The 20,709-nt window shown below is 40.1% G+C and overlaps 1 protein-coding gene and 1 non-coding gene across 2 annotated transcripts in view; one reads left to right on the forward strand and one right to left on the reverse strand.

Annotated features, from left to right (window-relative positions):
• Window positions 1-14,381, forward strand: part of FOXN1 (forkhead box N1) — a 126,509-nt gene extending 112,128 nt beyond the window's left edge. The window contains exons 7-10 of the mRNA XM_089693613.1: window positions 837-933; window positions 6,832-7,039; window positions 7,729-8,214; window positions 11,701-14,381. Of these exons, the coding sequence (XP_089549739.1) occupies window positions 837-933; window positions 6,832-7,039; window positions 7,729-8,214; window positions 11,701-11,972 (1,063 nt within the window). The 3' untranslated portion in view covers window positions 11,973-14,381. The remainder of the gene's footprint in view (window positions 1-836; window positions 934-6,831; window positions 7,040-7,728; window positions 8,215-11,700) is intronic.
• A 5,909-nt stretch (window positions 14,382-20,290) lies between these two features.
• Window positions 20,291-20,397, reverse strand: LOC149449157 (U6 spliceosomal RNA). Its single transcript, XR_016315446.1, has one exon. It is a non-coding gene; the product is annotated as a U6 spliceosomal RNA (small nuclear RNA).
• Between the last annotated feature and the right edge of the window lie 312 nt (window positions 20,398-20,709).

Genomic DNA, 20,709 nt, shown 5'->3' on the forward strand with positions numbered 1-20,709 from the left:
AGAGTCTCAAAAAGTGACACGACTAACCTAATTCCTGCCATATTTATTGTTGTTTTCTCTAATCTTGGAAATTATTAAGAGAAACGGTTCATATGAGCAAACCTTGGGTTTGTTCACACCATGTCCATTAAGTTGCATTTTTATGCACACCACCACACATGTATGAACAGGGCACATAGAAAACAGCTGTGGTGACCCTTAGATGGACTAGTAGATTTAGATGGATTATACATAAGTGACTAACAAGTTAATATCTGTTGCTAATACCCTTTTGAGCAGTTACAGCAGCAGTTTATTTTTTGTAAATTCGGATTAAAGGTTTTAACTATATGAATAACAGCTGACCATGGTAAGCCCCCAGTCAGTGTTAAATGGTTTGTTTCAACCCTCTGTCACTTTTGCTAGACTGCTTGGCCTGGTAAAGTTGAAAAACACCAGATCTGCTTGCAGGATCAAGAGGTAATAAATCATGTTATAGTATAGACTCAGAAAATAACTGCTGTGTCAATTCTAGTGGCAGGCTGTGTTATATATGTAATTTTTTTTATTTTCCTCATAGTTCTACTTTAACTTTCCAGTATAAAATCTTGTTCTGATAACAACTAAGTAGGCATTTCCCCGAAATCCTCTAATTTTCTGTTGTGTCCTTGATACAGAAAGTGAAGACTGTATTCTCAACAAGACAAAAATAACAAAAAATAAACTCAAAAGAAAACATTTTGACCTTAAATACACATTAACCCTTTGCTACCTGAACCTCTCCTTCTCTATCTCTCTTCTGTTTATCAATCATGTAGTGTTCTGTTATTAATAACTGTATGTATTTATTTTAAAAGCATCCTAATATTTATGGCCCTGAAGAACAGTAAAACGGGAAGCCTTCCTGTGAGTGAGATCTACAATTTTATGACTGAGCACTTTCCTTATTTCAAGGTAAGCCAAAAAATAAATGTTTATCTGAAAATGAAGTTGGTTGAGGCTTTCTCGAATAGAAGGTCACCTAACTGTTCAAACTAGCATGGCAACTAAACTGAAACATACACAAATATTTCAGCATAACTTGTGAGCACATGACATTTAAGAAAAGACTAATATCTGCGCTCCAAGTATAACCTTGTCATGCTGATTTTCATTAACTATTGCCAGAGAAGAATGTGTATTGAATTTGCTGCCCCAAAGCAGATGTGTATTTAATAACACCAAATAAGTAAAAAATGCAGTACCTGTCACAGCTGTCTTTTCATTCACTGTACTCACCTCTGTCACCGTTTTGTCTTGTGTACAGTACTTTGATATTTACTTGGCTATCTAAAAGTTTATTTGAACTTTTGATATAGACTTCTGTAATGTAAACACAAGTCCTAGTGTGGCTTGCTAAGCAGACACGGCCAGATGGGCATTTTTGGACTGTATTTTCCAACCCCAACTATTCTTATCCAGTGTTCCATGGAGCCCTAGGGTTCCTCCAGAGATTGCTAGGAGGATTCTCCAGAGGTTGCAATCCCTGAGGAGTGAGCAGTTTCTGCCCCTCAAATAAATAACCACTGGCATAAATGATCTTTTTAGCTATCTGTAAAGGCTGTGATTTTTTTCCATTGACCACAAAAGTGAGGAGCACTCCTCCCACTGACTATCATGCTAATGTACAGCGAGGGGTAGATAAAGGAACTATTAGAAAGGGTTCCCTGAGATTGGAAATTTATTTTAAAGGTTCCTTAGTGTTAGAAAACTCGAGAAAGGCTTGTCTAACCAACCAAGATGCAAAAATGTGTTGGTGACTAAAGAACAGTTAAACTAAAGCTGGACATAGATGGATCAACATGTGGTAGATTCAGCAGGGACCAGCTAATTTTTGATCCATCTATGGCCATTCCCATTCATAATAAGCTAATCTAATGATCATCTCAGGAACAGGCTTGTTGGAAGATGGTTGCACGGTCAGCAGCTGTAGCCAATCAACTGCAGCCAGTAATTAGTGAATTCTGACAGAGGTGTGTGATGCTGTCAGAATATAATGTCTTGGCAGGTGGGGGATTCTCCATCCACCTTATTTGTGTGGATGGAAACATTTGTTAGGTTTTTTTTTTCATATAGCCCACTGGCTTGTAAGCAGGTTGAAATCCAGCTAGATAGGTGCTGCCCTAGGCAGGAAGGCTGTTTGGTGGGCTGTTTAGTTGCAACCCTCTGATCCTGGGGATAAAAAAGAGACAGTGACCTGGAGCCCAGGGCTCCTGCCTTGAATCCTTAGCTTTAAAGAGAATGGAATTACACCATTCTGTCATCTCGGAACACATCATAATGTAGGAAACCACCGGAGACTGGGGTTCACCCTGAAGACACCAGCTGATAGACTCTGTCGATACCAATTGACTTTCCACTGATGAACTTAACCTTTTGCAGGTATGTTGGGGCAGCACACAAGCCTGAGTTAGGGTTTAGGGATGTAGGGAAGAACTTTTCCTGTGCATGTGGACTCTTAAGTAAAGCATTAAATCTTTGTTTTCCCCTTGGTCTTAAGTCCTTAAAGGAGTGCAGTGCAAGTAACCAGCACATTATACACTTAGTTCACAGGTTTGGGTCATTAGGCACATTGGGGTATGAAGACAGCACTTAAAGAGTCATGCTGGTGCAGTATAGCAGATGGTTGCCAAGGGTAACAGAAGCTAACAGTCAGTCAAGCAGCCTGTCATTGGCATGTACCTGTTGCAGGTGGGATGGCCTCCAGCAGTGAGCAAGATGTTTTTGGCACTGCTTCTTACAGTGATCTGTCTCCCATAGCAATGGGAATGGATCAGCACTGCTGAGGTCCCCATCCTTTACAGAGGTACGGAAGATCAAAATCTAAGGAAGTGCACATACGGAGTCCATGCTAGGTGAAGGGTGAGGCCCCATTCTGCTACTGGAGAGATAGTGGAAAACATTGCACAGGTGGATGTGGACAAGACTAAGCATGTCCCTCCTAATTGCAAGTCAACAGAGTGTGCATATGTATGGGAGCCTGAGAGTTAACTGGAGCAGCACAGTTGTTGTGCAACTGTACATAGTATATGTTCATCTCTAAGAGTGGATGCCCACTTTAGGGTTGAGTATTCTTTCACAGCCTTGTCCTGGGGCATTGATGAAAATGGCACAGAGTAAAGATACCCCATGTGTAAAGTAGAGTGAACCTGTGACAGGTACCTAGTGTAGCCCAGAAGAACCCACGACAGGGGCAATCCTCTTATGCGACCCAGACTTGGTGACCAATGAATTAATGGGAAACATGGAGGAATGTTCCACCTGCCGCGACACCCACATTGCAGGCTGAACATAGGAAATACTTACAGTATATATGCAGTGACTAGAACTTCAAAAATTCTTTAACTCTCATAGGCTATTCCCTACACTGCAATAGTATTTCACATTAACCCTAGATATTTTGTATTCCTTCAGCAGATGTTGAGTAAAGCATAGTCAGAAAGAGAAGGTGATATAAGTAAGATTAGCCACAGTAAAAGCAAGTCTATTGGAGGAAATGTTTGTTATTGGATATAATGAGGAAAACAGTAAAGCAGGGTGCACACTATAAGAAAATTGGAAAAAAAAATTCCATACAAGAAATGATCGATCAATTATTTGACAGTTAATATAGTGCTTTTGAAAGCCAATTACGACTGTTCAGACTGAAAAAAAAGAAGGTGCAAGCTAGAAAATTTTTATCGTACAACATCCAATTTTCGCTGTGTACAGTAATCGTACAGGAATAATAAATTATAAAAAAAATGTATGATCAGAAGCAAACAGCGACCTGAAAGAAGGTAACGAACATAGAATCCTGCACAAGAAATATATAGTATATCTCACACAGTTATTGTCAAGTTAATATTCAAGGTACCAAACATGGCATATAAACTACAATGATTACTGGTCTTGAAAGGTTTACATATTAAAGATGTCTTCAGGTATGAATATTTTATACATAGTTACAATGGTTCAACTTGGACCAATTTACTATGTGTATACCATACATAGCTGATGCCCTTGGAAGCTTAAAATGCCTGAAGTAGACACCACTACTCAAATGATCTCCGCTTGCTTCCAGTTTCCTTGCCAAGCAGCAGCTCTACTGCATTGTGAACTCAGGAGCTTGGCCACTCAGTACAGGCATCATTCAGGGAATGTTTGGCTTTTTCTGAATAAATGCAATGAGTTCTCTGATTGAACAAGGTGGAGAGAATTCATTTGAAAAAGGTAAAGCATTCTCTCAGTGGCACTCCTTTGTTCAGAATGCAGCAGGGCATCCACTCAACACGGAACCTGGAAGCACATGGAGATATCTGGAGTAGTGGTGTCTACTTCAGGGACTTCCATTTTTCAGGGGTATTTTCCAGATAAGCTATATACAGTTACATTGATCCAAGTTGGACCAATGTAACTGTATAAAATACTCATACCTAGATTTCCTCAGGAAAAAATGAGACAGGATGGCCTTTACTTTATTTCTAAGTGCAATTAACTGTCTGTGCTGAAAATCCTAGGCTCTCTTGGTGTTTAACAATCCAGTGCTACAAATGGAAATTCAATGTAATTATCTGGGGTGGGAACGACTTGACAGAAGGCTGAATATTTGTGTGATTATGCAGAGAGACACAGACACAACAATAAAAGTGACACATGGCGCTTGACATCTTCCTGAGTGACAAGAATCTGTTTGTGGGCAGGGTGAGTGGAAAGTGCATTTTGTCTTATCTTGATTTCACAATAATAATTAGCGAGGTAAGGAAATAAGCCTAATTGGTAATGTCCTGTGTGAGAAGCCCTGACATAAGGGGTAGTCACACAAAAAATTTGGTTGATGTCCTTGCTTCATAATGATCATTCTGAAATCTGCCATACTTTCAAAGCAAACATGCACTATGAGAAATACAGAGGCTGCCGCTGCATACTTCCTTCTGAGAATGCTAAGTGCCTGGCTGCCTCTGATTTTAATATTCACTGACCTGGTACAGCAGCAAGCAAAGTCAAAGAATCATAAACTACTGAAGCCATGTGATCACTATGACAGTTAGGGAGAAAAATTATTTTAAAAAATAGATGACAGTAATGGCAGCCAATATCGTTCGTTCAGTTTAGTATAGTATATCTTTTGAGTTATTATTGCATTGTTTACATAGAGGTGATTTTTTTATACGCCTTCCACTCTTCTCATAAGCCTCCTCTCCACCTCCACCTTAGTTTCAGAGCCATTGCTTACTCTGGTATTTGCAGCTTTCACTTCACATGAAAGACAGGAATTGAGGAAAATCTCCCATATGGGGAAGTGGATGGCAATAAAAAGTAGACAGAGACTTTTACCCTTTGCAAAACTTAAAAAAAAGTTTTGGTTGGAGTTGGGCTTGAATCATAAGTTCACCTTTAGGAACATGTTATATGTTCCACCCATTTTTAGGGTGAAACATATAACATGTTCCCATAGCCACAGTCGTCTCCCTCCTCCCTCTGACAGATAGTACGGGGAGACTGCTCCCCGTACTATCTGTCAAATTTGAAAACAGTGCGTCTGTGCGGGGCTCCACCTACATGTCGCATCATTCATTCATGGACTTCTGTGAATGAATGAATGAACTGCAAGTCCCAACAGTCTTAGCGGCTGTCGTCTTGTAGTCTTTAATTAACTACCATGGCAATGTGGAGCGCCGTGGTAGTTCATTGAAGCTTCCTGTCAAAATATCTTCTTCCTCGTACATTCTGTATGGCAAGCAGATATTCTGACAGGTCTGCAGGAGACCTACATGGCATCAGTGATCTATTGATTGCTGGTGCAATGTTTTCCAGGCTCCTGTAGACAAAAATAATAAATGCACATTTTTTATTTTATTATTTTTGTCTAAAAGGTGAACTTATCCTTTAACTCTACTATAAAATGTTTACTGTAATACTGTTCTAGTATTACCTTTTGCATTAAAATGCTAATTCAACTTTTTTTTAACTTGCACATTTATTATTTTTGTCTAAAGGTGAACTTATCCTTTAAATCAGAGTTTTCCAAACTGAGGCTTGGATGTGACCCTTTGCTTACTTCTATCTGGCCTTTTGGGCACTATTCCTACCACTGACATCAACAACAGGGAATAATCCCTGTCACTGATACCAACAATAAGGCACTATTCGTACCAATGACCCCAACAATGGGACACTAATCCTGCCAATGACACCAATGGCAGGGCACTATTCTTCTAATTGACACCAACAATGGGGCACTATTCCTTCCCCTGGTCCCAACAATAGGGCAATATTCCTCCCACTAATGCCAATGATGGGCCATCGTTTACTCCTATTGAAGCCAGGGCATTTTGTACTTTCACTTGGCACAGTCTGGCCCCCTCAAAGTCTTAAAGACACTAAACTGGCCCTTTGTTTAGGAACTTTGGAGACCCCTGTTTTAAATCATAAGTGTCTCCAGTGTCTAATTTATGAGTCACCCAGCCTTCTTGGCAAAGCTATGTAATATTGTAGTTGGTAGCAACAGCTGAAAGGCTAATTCAATATTTGGGGAAAAGGCATGAGCTGGTACTCCTGTCCTTGGGAAAGAGAAATGACAAGTAATATATGACCTATTTTGAAGCTGCTTGGAGCAACAATCAGTTAGCCAGGTTTGACACAAGAAATTGCGGGAGTTGTAGGAGTGCCTACGTTTATGCAAATACCATTGTACAAATAAATGATGCTGTGGAATAATACACAGTATATTTGTTGATGTAGTCTGCGTTTTGATTTCTAGGTATGTTATTGTTTTGGTTTTGGGTGCTGTAAAATAAATAGAAATCTAACAAACACCTCCTGTGTTTCTAGACTGCTCCAGATGGGTGGAAGAATTCTGTGCGTCACAACCTGTCTCTCAACAAGTGCTTTGAAAAAGTTGAAAATAAATCCGGAAGTTCTTCCCGAAAAGGATGTTTATGGGCGCTGAATCCAGCCAAGATTGACAAGATGCAAGAAGAACTGCAAAAGTGGAAGAGGAAGGACCCTGTTACCGTGAGGAAAAGCATGGCTAAACCAGGTATGCAAACTAGTCTTAGTATCATACCATTCAAACTTGAAAATAGCCATTCATTGAAGAAACCACACACCAAATATATTGTTCCAAAGGATAACAGTGACTGTATGTCAGCTTTATGTTTGATTTATAAATTAAACCAGGGACTACAAAGAAGCACAAATAGAGAAGGAGAAACTTCATGGAGCATCGTGTGTGGAACGCTCTGTAGAGGGACTAGAGCAGGGGTCACCAAACTTTTCATTACGAGGGCCACATTGTATACTTTACACATTATTGGTGGGCCAAAAAATGTCTATCAGAGTCCCCCCCCCCCAACCCCCTTACATCAGGGTCTCTATATTAGATTCTCTTTTATATCTGGATCTCCATCAGCGTCCGTTTCACATCAGTTCCCTTCAAAGAACCCCTTATATCAAAGTTGCCATGACAGTCCACTTTACATCAGAGTTCTCTTTACATCAGGATCCCCCCTTAGAGTATGGTTGCAGTTGGGGGGGGGGGGAGTTGCAGAGACCATAGGCAGCCTCTGCTGACCTTAATCCTCAGGCGGTGCACATTGAGGGTATGCCATTAACCCTAGCTGCAGGCCAGGACAAAAAAATCTTGTATTGTATTTTTTAAGTCTTTGTCTGCCACTGAACAATATAGGCTTTTACAAATTAATTTATTTACTTTCTTTTTCTCCTCAGAGGACCTTGACAAGCTGATAGGAGAGAGAACAGAGAAGCTCAGGTCCACCTTGTTAGCTTGCAGTGCTTCGGGTCTAATGAATACATCTGCATCAATGCAGCTGACCATGCATGAACAAAACATTTCCTCTTCTTTGTCCCTACAGCCCATGCATGATGTGTCTGAATCTATGCATGGCAAAAAGCAGCCACCATGCTATAATTCACTACCACATGGCTACCCTCAGATTTCACCAGCAATGATTCAGCAGCCCCATGGCTTGGCTCAGAACCATTTTTCTTCAGCAGATAACCAAGATGAAATCAATACACAACCCCTTAATCCTCAGGACTCTCCAATACCTGCCCATACCCCACCTCTTCACAATATGAAGATGATAACAGAGCATTCCCCAACCAGGACCATGCACGACCACCTGATAGAAGGGGAGCTGAGCACTGACATTGATGCTCTCAATCCGTCACTTACCGACTTTGAACTTCAAGGTATGATCTAATTACTGTTATTTACTGCTTTTATTAGGAGAATGAAAAAAACTTCTTATGTAGCACATATGTTTTTTATAATGCTACAGGTATTCTAGCCACCTAGGTCAGAGGTTGCTATTAGGTGTGTGCCAAATGTGAAATTTCTTGATGTAGATATGGCTACAATAGGGCTATGTGCTAATACAAGATAAGTATGCTATATGCTTGGTAACTTTCTACAGTTGCTTATGCATCTTAATACAGCATATACATGGTCTGTGGTTGTTTCTTCTATTGCTTGTTTCTTCTATGTGGTGGGCAGCCATGCAGAGGCCAATCGTTGCTAGTTCCTTTTGAAAATTGTTTGCAATGTTAGAGAGGCTGTGCAGAGAGTTGAAAGTGCCCTATATTATTTTCAGTGTTTTTAGAGCTTTCAAAGCCCAACTGAACTTTCAGTTTAACCACTTCGCACTGCACTATTTTTTTACTTTCTATTATAAAACATATCCAATAAAAAAATTTAAAAATCACATTTCTTATAAATTTTGGCCAAAATGTTTTCTGCTACATGTCTTTGATAAAAAAAAAAATATCCCTATAGGTGCATATTGATTGGTTTGCTTGAAAGTTGTAGCGCCTACAAACTATGGTGTATATATACTAGAATTTTCTTTTTTTTTTTAAATATAATTTTGGTGATCAGCGAATTATTATGGGACTGCAATATTGCAGCAGGCAATCTGACACTAAATGACACTGGGGGCAATTGAATAACTGCCACTGACATCACCAGTGACATTAATACAGTGATCAGTGGTAATACTATACACTATCACTGTACTAATGACACTGCCTGGGAAGGGGTTAGCATCTAGGGCAATCAAGGGGTTAAACATATAACTAACTATGTGTGTGAAGTGTGTTGCTTTTACTAGGAGATCTCTAAGTTTCGCACCCCTGCTTTTTAGGGATGAGAAACACAGAACTCTGTACAGAGCTCTGTGTTGATGGTCAATACAGAGCTTTGGGCTGTGATTGTATACAGCTGGTCAGCAGACCCCGACTGAATCATTGGCCGGGACTTGCTGACAGAATCCTGCTGTGTACAGTCACAGCAGGTGCCGGTCGGGTAGTGCACTTGCGCATGCCTGAAAACTGGTAACCAGCGACGTTACTGGTAAGCAGGTGCCTACAGCAGCCGCCTGTCCGCAGTACATTTCAGGCATTTGATAACTGGTTAAATCAGCTAAATATGGTAAAGGCTCATTAAAACAGAATGAGTGCAAAATCATACCTTTTTTTTTCATTAGAAAGCAGCAACAACCTAAATAGAAAACCCTGTTCCCTTCCAGTATGGTGCAGAAACGTATCCTTAATCTAATTGTTGAAACAGTGGTAACTCTGAAGAAGTCTGACACACTCTCTGAGCTCTCCAATCAGCCAGGAACATGAGCTTTGCTGATTTGCAGAACTATAGAACTATATCAGCTGGTTGGACTTCTGCAGAGAAGCTATGGCTTCCACACAGAGAGCAAGGGTCTTTCTTTGCACAACGCTGGCAAAGGATAGGCTTGTTTACTTTGGCTGTGCCTGCTTGCCACAGAAAACAAACTATAACACTTTGCACATTTGTTTTGAAGCACGTAAACATAATTATTTGATTTAACCGCTTTCCGTCCGCTCTATAGCAGAAGTACTGCTATAGGGCAGCACGGGTGCGCAAAATCACGTATATATATATAATATACGTATATATTTCCAGGTAGTCCTACCCGCACCACCATTTGCAGTCGCGGCTGTCAATTACCGGGTCCCAGAAGGTGATTACCCGCCGACGCCCGGTGATTGCCGAGCATCTCTGAGGTGGGGTTGAACTGTTAGTAAACAAAACAGTTTTCCTCCCTGTCAGCTCATGCGCACTGCTTTGTATGCCTGTGCACAGCACAGCCATGCAAAGCAGTGTGATTACAGTGAAGCACTAACACACAGCCTCTAGTAAAACAGCACATAGTTAACCCTTTGTTCGCCCCACATTTTAACTCCTTCCTGCCTAGTGCCATTAGTACAGTGTCAGTGCTTTTTATTAGTACTGATCACTGTGTTGGTGTCACTGGGGATGTCAGTGACACCAAGTCAGTTCCCCCCCAGTGTCAGAATGCCCGCTGCAGTCCCTCAGTCCTGCTATAAATCGCTGATCACCGTCATTACTAGTAAAAATAAAAATAAAAAAAAAAAGATGATGCTGAGCCTCCACGATTGAGAAAGCTGTAAATTATACAAACTGGTGTACCAGAGAAAATAAGGGTGGATGTCCTCCAGCTAGATAATAAGGAGAACATCTTCTGACCATATGTAAATGTTACCTGCATAAATAATGTATTTGTTTTAATATCTTGGATTAACCACCTACCAATAAATTCCTGCGGAAGCTGAATATTCTTCAACAAAACATGTTGAGTATGCTCATTGAGTCTCTCACCCCCCCCCCCCCCCGTTATATTTTGAAATCAGAAAGATATGTTTTTGTCTAATATGACATCAGCACAATTTTGTTTTGGACCTGGTGATTTACAAACCAGAACAGGGAGATGACTGATTTTAATATGTGATATATAGGGGCTAGACAAAAAATAGGCTTTCAGCATGTCTTTTTAATCCAATCTGTATATATAAAATGTACAAAAAAACTAAAACTTTTTTTTAATAATTCTGTGTGTTGAGATTCATGATAGTGCCATTAAAGTCCTACCAATATAGAGTTCGTTGTGTAAATTTGATAATAATTGGGATGTGGTACTTACTCTAGGTATCATTATAATGGTCTCTCTTAAAGCCTAAGTGTGGCCAACCCCCCCCCCCCCCCCCAATAATCAGCACAAGGGACATAACTTACAGTCAGTAGGTATCTCAAATGTGCAGATGCCTCTTCTGTTAGGTGAAATACTCCTCCCTCCAAGCCTCTCATTTCTGTAATTTTCTAGTGTGGAGGGGATTAATAGAACTGTGGGAGCTGTCAAAGGCTCCTGTCAGAAGTGCCAGACCCTTTCCACTCAGCTCCTCCATAAATGAAACAAAATCTATAAATGGAGGCCGGGCAGATGATTGAAATCCCTGTTTATGCTTGTATATAATGCTTTGGAAAGAACTATTAGCATAATAAATTGCATGAGTGCTTTTTAAAGCCATATCAATGGTCTACAGTGCATACAGCACCCACGCATGATCTTCAAAAGCACAGTGAGAATGCGTACTGAATTGGCATGCTGTTCACACTCATCAATATTGATGAATGAATATTTCTATCTAGAGGAAGGCACATTTCATGCAGTAAAAGTTAAGAGGGGCATATAAAAGGAACAATACAGTACACATATAGTATAGTACACTTATGACAATGCATTCTGTGTCTTTCCTGACAAAGTGACTAGACCACTTTAAAATGTCACTTGGTGATGTGAAAAGTTTAAAAACCCAAATAACATTTCTTTATGTTTTACTCAACAGGAAATCTATGGGAGGAGCTAAAAGATGACAGCCTCAATCTGGATCCTATCAATCTGATATCATCTCCAGCAACCCCTCCACCACCGCAATACTTCCTACACAATGGCAACTGTGAGAGCAACAACAATGAGATCAACTCTCCGAACAGTAACTCCCATATGGGATTAGGAGACATCCATCTCACACCTGTGTATTCCTCATTCCTGGAGATGGACAATGCTGTTCCTTCATATATAAATAGCTCAGGATCCAAACACGTTGCAATAGTTTAAAGTGACTGACACTATTATTAGCTCAGCATTTTTCTGTGCTATATTCAAGCTACACCCATGCAAGCTAAAATATATATATATATATAACATTGCACCAGTAATATAAGGGGATTCTAGGCTTTAGCAACACTGCCTGTAAAACATATTCCAGACACAAACACATTTGTAATTTACTGTCCCTAAAGGATATGTAGTCAGTAAGGCTCCTTCATTTTATTTCCTTTCTTGTCTTTTATAGTTTTCAGTGTAGTGATGGCATAGAACAGGGGTCTCCAAACTTTCTAAACAAAGAGCTAGTTTACTGTCCTTCAAACTTTAAGGGGGCTGGACTGTGGCCAGTGCGAGAAAATGTCCTGGCATCAGTGGGGGAAAACAATGCCCCATCACTGGTATTAGGGGTAGGAATAGTGCCCCATCTTTGGTGTCAATGGGAGGAAAAGTGCCCCATCGTTAGTATCAATGGAAGGAATAGTGCCCCATCATTAGTATCAATGGAAGAAATAGCGCCCCATCGTTAGTATCAATGGAAGGAATAGTGCCCCATCATTAGTATCAAAGGGAGAAATAGTGCCCCATCATTGCTATCAATGGGAGGAAAAGTGCCCCATCATTGGTATCAATGGGAGAAATAGTGCCTCATCATTGGTGTCAATAGGAGAAATAGTGCCCCATCATTGGTGGCAATGGGAGAAATAAATCCCCATCGTTAGTATTAATGGGAGGAATAGTGTCACATTATTGGTATCAATGGGAGAAATAGTGCCCCATCATTGGTATCAATGGGAGAAATAGTGCCCCATCGTTGGTATCAATGGGGGAAATAGTGCCCCATCATTATTGTCAATAGGAGGAATAGTGCCCCATCATTGGTGTCAATGGGAGGAATAGTGCCTCATCATTGTGTATCCATGGGAGGAATAGTGCCTCATCATTAGTATCAATGAAAGGAATGGTGCCCTATTGTTGGTTTCAATAGCTGGAATAGTGCCCCATCATTGTTGTCAATAAACTATGCCATGCTGTTGCTTACAGTGAAAGGAATAATGCCTCGAGGGCCGGATAAAAGCAAGCAATGGGCCGCATCTGCCCCCCGGCCACAGTTTGGAGACCACTGGCATAGAGCATTCAAAATGCACTTGGAGAATAAGTATGGGAACAGGCTACAAAAACAGAGCATTGCGTGGTTGCACATACTCAATGGAATGGAAGCAGCAGGAAAAGAGAAGCCCTGTTTTTCTCACAGGAGATGTAGATAACGACCATCTAAGCATTGTGTTATATTCCTGTTTATTTACAGTGTGAATTCAAATTTAGTAGGAAGTATGCTAAAGCTGGAGAACCCCTTCTTTTTACACTGTGTCCTAATCTAGATAAAGTAAAATATTAAAATTCCTAAGAATTAATTTGATTTTGTAAGTTTGATGTCATTGTACAGAATTTAATTTAACTGATGTTTATGCCTTTTATTTTTGAATCTAGATTTTTCTAATATTTATGTGCCCCGGTCTAGCCACCACTTTAACAACATGCTTACCTAAAAGGTCTAAGTTGCTAAAAGAATTTAAAATATATATATATATTAAAAAAAACTATTTTGTTTATTAGGTCCTTTACAGCGAAAATATGTTGATGTATATAATTTTTAGAATGAATGAATGCATACAGTGCAAAAAGTGTTAAGTTTCAGTGGACTATTTCAATATAGGTTTTATTTGTAGCTTTTATTAAAAAATGTCAGACAAGCTTTTCAAAGCATTTATCATATTCTGTGCTCTGAACACCTGGTACACATGCTAAAGGACACATGGGACCTACTCATTGTTTAAATCTCCAAAATTTCACAATGATTTATCATAAGGGGAACAAAAGAAAAAAAATGTTTCTATTCGAGACTCATTTCATTAAAATTACAAGAACGATGTGTTGGAACAAGCTGATTAGTGATGTCACACAAGAAAGTGGAAAAAGCTCAAGAAGGTGATGGAAGAAGCTAATGAGTGATGCCACATGAGATAATGAAACACAGCTGAAGAGTGATGCCACTTATAGATGGAAATGGAAATTTCAGAGTCCTACCATATACAAGGAAATTCAAGGAACTCAGAAACATTTCAGATGCATGTATTGATAGATATTTCTTACAGCTTGTCTAGGAACATATGTTAATAGGCATGGCTTTCGTAAAGCAGGTGTTGCTTTCCTTTGGGCTGCGCACCCCTGGCTTTTTGGTGGAATCTCCCATTGCACTTTTTAGTTCATTATTACTTTGTCATAATTTCAAATAACATGGTTTTTATTGTCTCTATACCATAACAACTAGTTGAATGTATTGCTATTACTCTTTTATGTTTGTGCAGTATTATAAACCCACTTTATTTCTCAAGATGGATAATATATGGGTTACAAAAATCATGTGTCGTGTTTTTACATTACACAAGGGGCACAAAAATCTATTTTGTAAATACAGTATATGTTTATGATTGGTAAGTAGTGATGTCTTTGCTTTTATTTGGAAACTGATGAATGCACCTCCTTAAAAGGCGTGTTTTTTTTTTATGTCATTCTTGTAAAATATAACTTTGATTTGGACCTCATTTGATATCACATGTACCATTATTGTGATTAGTCATTTACACTATAGTTCTCTAGTATGAAAAAATGTTCCATACTGCAATCTCATAACAGTACATTATTCCTGAACTCCAGGCAGATATAAAAGATACAATTAATTCAGATCTGTATTCAAAAAATATCATTAAACATATTTTTAATGCAAGCAGTGTATAGTGTAAGTAACTGAATTTGACTTTGTATAAGCATCTGCAAACTTTGTACAGCAGAGCTCAAATTGGGAGATGGAGAAGCAGCACAAGGAGTTAGTCAACTACAAGGGGTCTTCAAAAAACTTTCATATATAAGAGTTAAAAAAGAGCAGAAATGTTTTGAAGAACCCTCGTGTATGGCAGTACTTACATATGTGCCAATAGGAGATGGTAAGATAAAGGGCAGTATGTCAGCTTATTCTGCTTCCCATATTAGTATCAGATCATCAATAAATCATAGAAAATAATATTCTGGGCAAATTAGGAGTCAGGATGAAACAGTCTGGACTCAAGATATCCCATTGTTAGATTAGCATAACTGGGTACAAATGTAGTCTCAATACCTGTGCCTTTTTAATAAAGTATTATTGAAAGAGAACAGGTTATGGGTCAATATGAAATATATAACTTTTGGAAAGAATTCTGCTTGTCTGATTGGCACGAGGGGGTCTGTGTGCAGATAGCTAGAAACTGACTCTATACCATATTTATGAGATATACATTGAATTACTGTAGAGTGAAGTAACATCCAGGGTGACACTAGTGCCAGGACAAAGATGTCACTCGCCTGTCAAAATCACTGCCACTGTCACTACTCCTGTTCCTTGTAACAGAAGAAAGGCGCCCCCATTCCTAAAGCAAGCCATTGCACCCAAGGCAGCCACACCTCTTGTCCCAGCCCTGGGTGACACACAGAGTATATAATATATATATATATATATATATATATATATGCACACACACACTATACATATATACACTATGAGAGCTTCATGGAATGGGTTTCCATGGCCGAGCAGCTGCATACAAGCCTTACATCACCAAGTGCAATGCAAAACTTTGGATAAAGAGGTGTAAAGCATGCGGCCACTGGAATCTACAGCAGTGGAGACATTTTCTCTGGAGTGAAGAATCATGCTTCTGTTTGGCAATCTGATGGAGGTGTCTTGGTTTGGCAGTTGCCAGAAGAATGGTATTTTCCTAACTGCATTTTGCCAAGCGTAAAGTTTAGTGGAGGGGGATTATGGTGTGGGGTTGTTTTTCAGGGGTTGGGCTTGGCTCCTTAGTTCCAGTGAAGGAAACTCTTAAGGCCATCAATCCTCCCCTCATGCCAGGGTACTAGGTGTAATCCTGGACTCCCATCTGTCCTTTGAGCACCAAATCCAATCGCTGTCCAAATCTTGTAGACGTCACTTGCGCAACATCTCCAAGATACGCCCGTTCTTAAACTTTGAAACTACAAAGCAACGTATTCACTCCCTTGTTATATCTCGCCATGACTATTGTAACTCCCTCATTGGCCTACCTAATCGCAGGCTATCCCCTCTTCAGTCTATGATGAATGCTGCTGCCAGACTCATCCACCTTACTAACCGTTCTGTATCTGCCACCCCTCTCTGCCAATCCCTCCACTGGCTTCCCATTGCCCAACGAATAAATTTCAAAACATTAACAATAACATATAAAGCCATTTATAACTCCGCCCCAAATTACATCACCAATCTTGTCTCCAAATATCACCCAAACTGTACTCTCCGCTCCTCACACGACCTCCTACTCTCTAGCTCCCTTGTCCCCTCCTCCCATGCTCGTCTCTGGGACTTCTCCAGAGCCTCCCCCATCCTCTGGAACTCTATACCCCAATTTATCAGACTATTGCCAACTCTACTCACTTTTAGGCGATCTCTGAAAACCTATCTCTTCAGGGAAGCCTATCCTGCCTTCAGCTAATAATGGAATCTTCTATTCCTACCAGTCCATCACCCACAGTTATTACCTTTTGCACCACTAGCCCCTCCCTCTTCGAATGTAAGCTCCAAGGAGCAGGGCCTTCCTTACCCTCTTGTATTGAACTGTATTGTTGCTGTATTGTCTCCCGTTATATTGTAAAGCGCTAAGGAAACTGTTGGCACTATATAAATCCTGTATAATAATAACAAATAATAAGGAGTCAGTATACCAAGACATTTTGGACAATTTCGTACTCCCAACTTTGTGGAACAGTCTGGGGATGGCCCCTTCCTGTTCCAACATGACTGCGCACCAGTGCACAAACAAGGTCCATATAGACATGGATGAGTGAGTTTGGGGTGGAGAAACTTGACTGCCCTGCACAGAGGCCTGACCTCAACCCAATAGAACATCTTTGGAATGAATTAGAGCGGAGACTGCAAGCCAGGCCTTTTCGCCTGACATCAGTGCCTGACCTCACAAATGTGCTTCTGGAAGAGTGGTCAAACATTCCCATAGACACACTCCTAAACCTAGTGGACAGCCTTCCCAGAAGAGTTGAAGCTGTTATAGCTGCAAAGGGCAGGCCAACTCAATATTGAACCCTACGGACTAAGACCGGGCTGCCATTAAAGTTCATGTGCGTGTAAAGATGGGCGTCTCGATACTTTTGGAAATATAGTGTATATAGACACATGGTACACCTCTACTATTCTTGGACTAGGAATTTTCACCATCACAATCTGTATCATGCAAAACTGTGATGTGAGATTATACCCACACAACCATCACCCATAAATATTACAGTACAAACCATAACTTTATTCATAATTTAATATACATCCATGCATCACGCTTCTTGACCACTTCGCACTGACCATACGCATTTATGTGGCCCTACAGGATTGGGCTTTTTTGGGGCCGTATATACAGTTGTGACCAAAATTATTCAACCCCCAATGCTGTAAAGGGGTTTAGGGACTATAGTGTACATTTGGAATTGTATTCAGAATCAAATCCTACAAGGACGTTGTAACTACCCAAATGCAACTAAAATGACATCAATTGTTTATGTAATACAGTAGTAAATGGTTCTTATGTGGTTTCTTCATTGCCACAATTATTCAACCCCTTAAAGACTACCACTCTGAAGAACAGAGGTTCATACAGGTGCTTTCCATCAGGTATTGAAAACACCTGTGGATGTCACCGAGCAGCAATCAAGCATAATAAGCACCAATTAGGCAGCTTTAAAATGACTGTGATACTCAGCTCCTTCTAGACATTTACTGGTGTGGTTACAAACATGGTGAAGGAAAGAGAATGGTCCAGGAAGACAAGAGAAGAGGTGATTTCTCTTCACAGGAAGGGCAATGGCTATAAGAAGATTGCAAAGATGTTAAACATACCAAGAGACACCTTAGGAAGCATCATTCGCAAATTCAAGGCAAAGGGCACTGTTGAAACGCTACCTGGTCGTGGCAGAAAGAAGATGCTGACTTCGACTGCTGTGCGCTACCTGAAGCGTAGAGTGGAGAGAAGTCCCCGTGTGACTGCTGAGGAACTGAGAAAAGATTTGTCAGATGTGGGTACAGAAGTTTCAGCCCAGACAATAAGACGCACACTGCGTAATGAAGGCCTCCGTGCCAGAACTCCCAGGCGTACCCCCTTGCTGTCTCCAAAGAATAAGAAGAGTCGACTGCAGTATGCCAAAAGCCATGTGGACAAACCACAAAAGTTGTGGGATAGTGTTCTGTGGACTGATGAAACAAAATTAGAACTGTTTGGGCCCATGGATCAACGCTATGTTTGGAGGAGGAAGAACAAGGCCTATGATGAAAAGAACACCTTGCCTACTGTGAAGCATGGTGGAGGGTCAATCATGCTTTGGGGCTGTTTTGCTTCTGCAGGTACAGGGAAGCTTCAGCGTGTGCAAGGTACCATGAATTCTCTTCAGTACCAGGAGATATTGGATGGAAACGTGATGCAGTCCGTCACACACCTGAGGCTTGGGAGACGTTGGACCTTTCAACAGGACAATGATCCCAAGCATACCTCCAAGTCCACTAGAGCATGGTTGCAGAGGAAAGGCTGGAACATTTTGGAGTGGCCATCGCAGTCACCAGACTTAAATCCGATTGAGAACCTCTGGTGGGACTTAAAGAAAGCAGTTGCAGTGCGCAAGCCTAAGAATGTGACTGAACTGGAGGCCTTTGCCCATGAAGAATGGGCGAAGATACCCGTAGATCGCTGCAAGACACTTGTGTCAAGCTATGCTTCACGTTTAAAAGCTGTTATAACTGTAAAAGGATGCTGTACTAAGTACTAAGATTGAATGTCACTTGGGGGTTGAATAAAACTGATAATGCTGTGAGCACAGAAAAGACATTTGTGGTTATTTCATTATAACTGTTATGTTATATTTGTCTGACCTACAAGTGCCTCTTTAATGTAAATGTAAGCAAGATGACTGAATGATCAAAAGCAATGTCAAACTGGCCAAAACACTCAATTTCAGTGGGGGTTGAATAATTTTGGTCACAACTGTATATGTAGCAGTGTTTGTGCTGGGAGTCCCCTGCACAGCGCACTCCCAGCACAGATAGCGAAGTGTCTCCTGGTTGCCTGGTTCCAGGTCACCTGATCGCTGTAATAGCCTCTAATTTGCAATCACAGTGATCAGTCACTGTGCAGCCCATCCCTGTGTTTTTTTTTCTCTCTGAATGGGGGAGAGAAACATCATTTCTTTCTCTCCAGCTGGGAGAATGTAAAAAAAAAGTGTGTAGTAAAAAAATGAATAAAGAAAAAATAAAGAAAAAGTACCTAGATCAATGTTAGATTTAGGTCAGTACCAGGGTTAGTGTTAGGGTCAAGTAAAGGTCAAAGGTCATCATCAGTACATTTTGGGCAGGATTTAAAAAAAAAATAAAGCATTTTTAAAAGTAGTAGCAGTGTTAGATAGTGTCAGGGTGTTTTAGGTAGGATAAAATAATCAAAATGTGCACTATTGTTTTTGGGCCTTACTATAGGTACAAACAATGAATAACATACTCATATGTGGTATTGCTGCAATCCAAAAAATTTATAATAACTAAAATATAAAACTACATTTAAAAAAAATATAATTTTTTCTATTTTGGGCCAGTTTTCCGTTAATAAAATTTTTTTTAGGAGATATCTGTTACCATTTACCACCAAAAGAAAGCCCAATTTGCCCCCCAAAAAACAGGATATAATCCACCAGGATACACAGTACTGATGATTTGCATAGTTTTACGAACACGTCACAGTTGCAAAATTGTGTTTAGGCATTAAGATTTGGTTTACCCTTAGTCACTAAGGGCCCTTTTTACTTTCCAATGCAGTGATGGGAGTTTTAACCTGTTTTACAACCAACAAATGCCAACCTTTTTAAAGAATCCAGTTGGAAGCACCTTTTTATTGAATGGATGCCTCTGCTGACCACACACTGGTTCTATTTTGGGGCTCTATCCTTTACTTGCTAGTAGCTTGGCCACCATAAACTTTAAGACCAACTCATCGGCATCCTCCTTATTTTATGTCTGGTATTTGTTGCAGACACACACTGTGGGTCTTCAGCTGTATTGAGAGATTCCAGACTTATGCTGTGTATTTAAGGAGCTTTAGGCTTCCGCCAAAGTATGCCAACCCTCACTGTATAAATTATTGTCCCAGGTTAAAAATAAATTAGAGTTAATGATCACACTTTGCAGTGGTGTCTTAATGGCACTGTGGCTTTTTTTTTTTTATATGGAACGCTTCATGAATTTGCGTGTTGTCCTTGCGCAAGGGCCATGCTAATTTTCTCTCTATCGTTCAAATTGTAGTATCTGTGCTGCCGAAGCAAGCACTGCCCTGTTGCTTCTGATAAATTTTTAAATAGATGTGTTTAAACCAATTTAATTAGGTTTTCTTTGCTGGCTATTTGGATTGATTAGTACAGAATCTGTATTATTTAAAAGTAAGCATTACAGCCAGGGAACTTTTATTTCAGAAGGATAGTTCGGTTATGTCAGCTTCCATATTCTCTAGGCACAGGATTTCTTTGACAAAGAATAAAAGAGAACATTTATAGAAATACTTAAGACCTTCAACACCTTGAGGGGCTTCACCTTTAGTTTGTAGACTCATTTATTAGTCTTGAAAATTAACTATAAAATTAG

Source organism: Staurois parvus, unplaced genomic scaffold (genome assembly GCF_062004578.1).
Source record: "Staurois parvus isolate SC_StPar_1 unplaced genomic scaffold, SC_StPar_1.0 ptg000635l, whole genome shotgun sequence".
NCBI classification, from domain to species: domain Eukaryota; kingdom Metazoa; phylum Chordata; class Amphibia; order Anura; family Ranidae; genus Staurois; species Staurois parvus.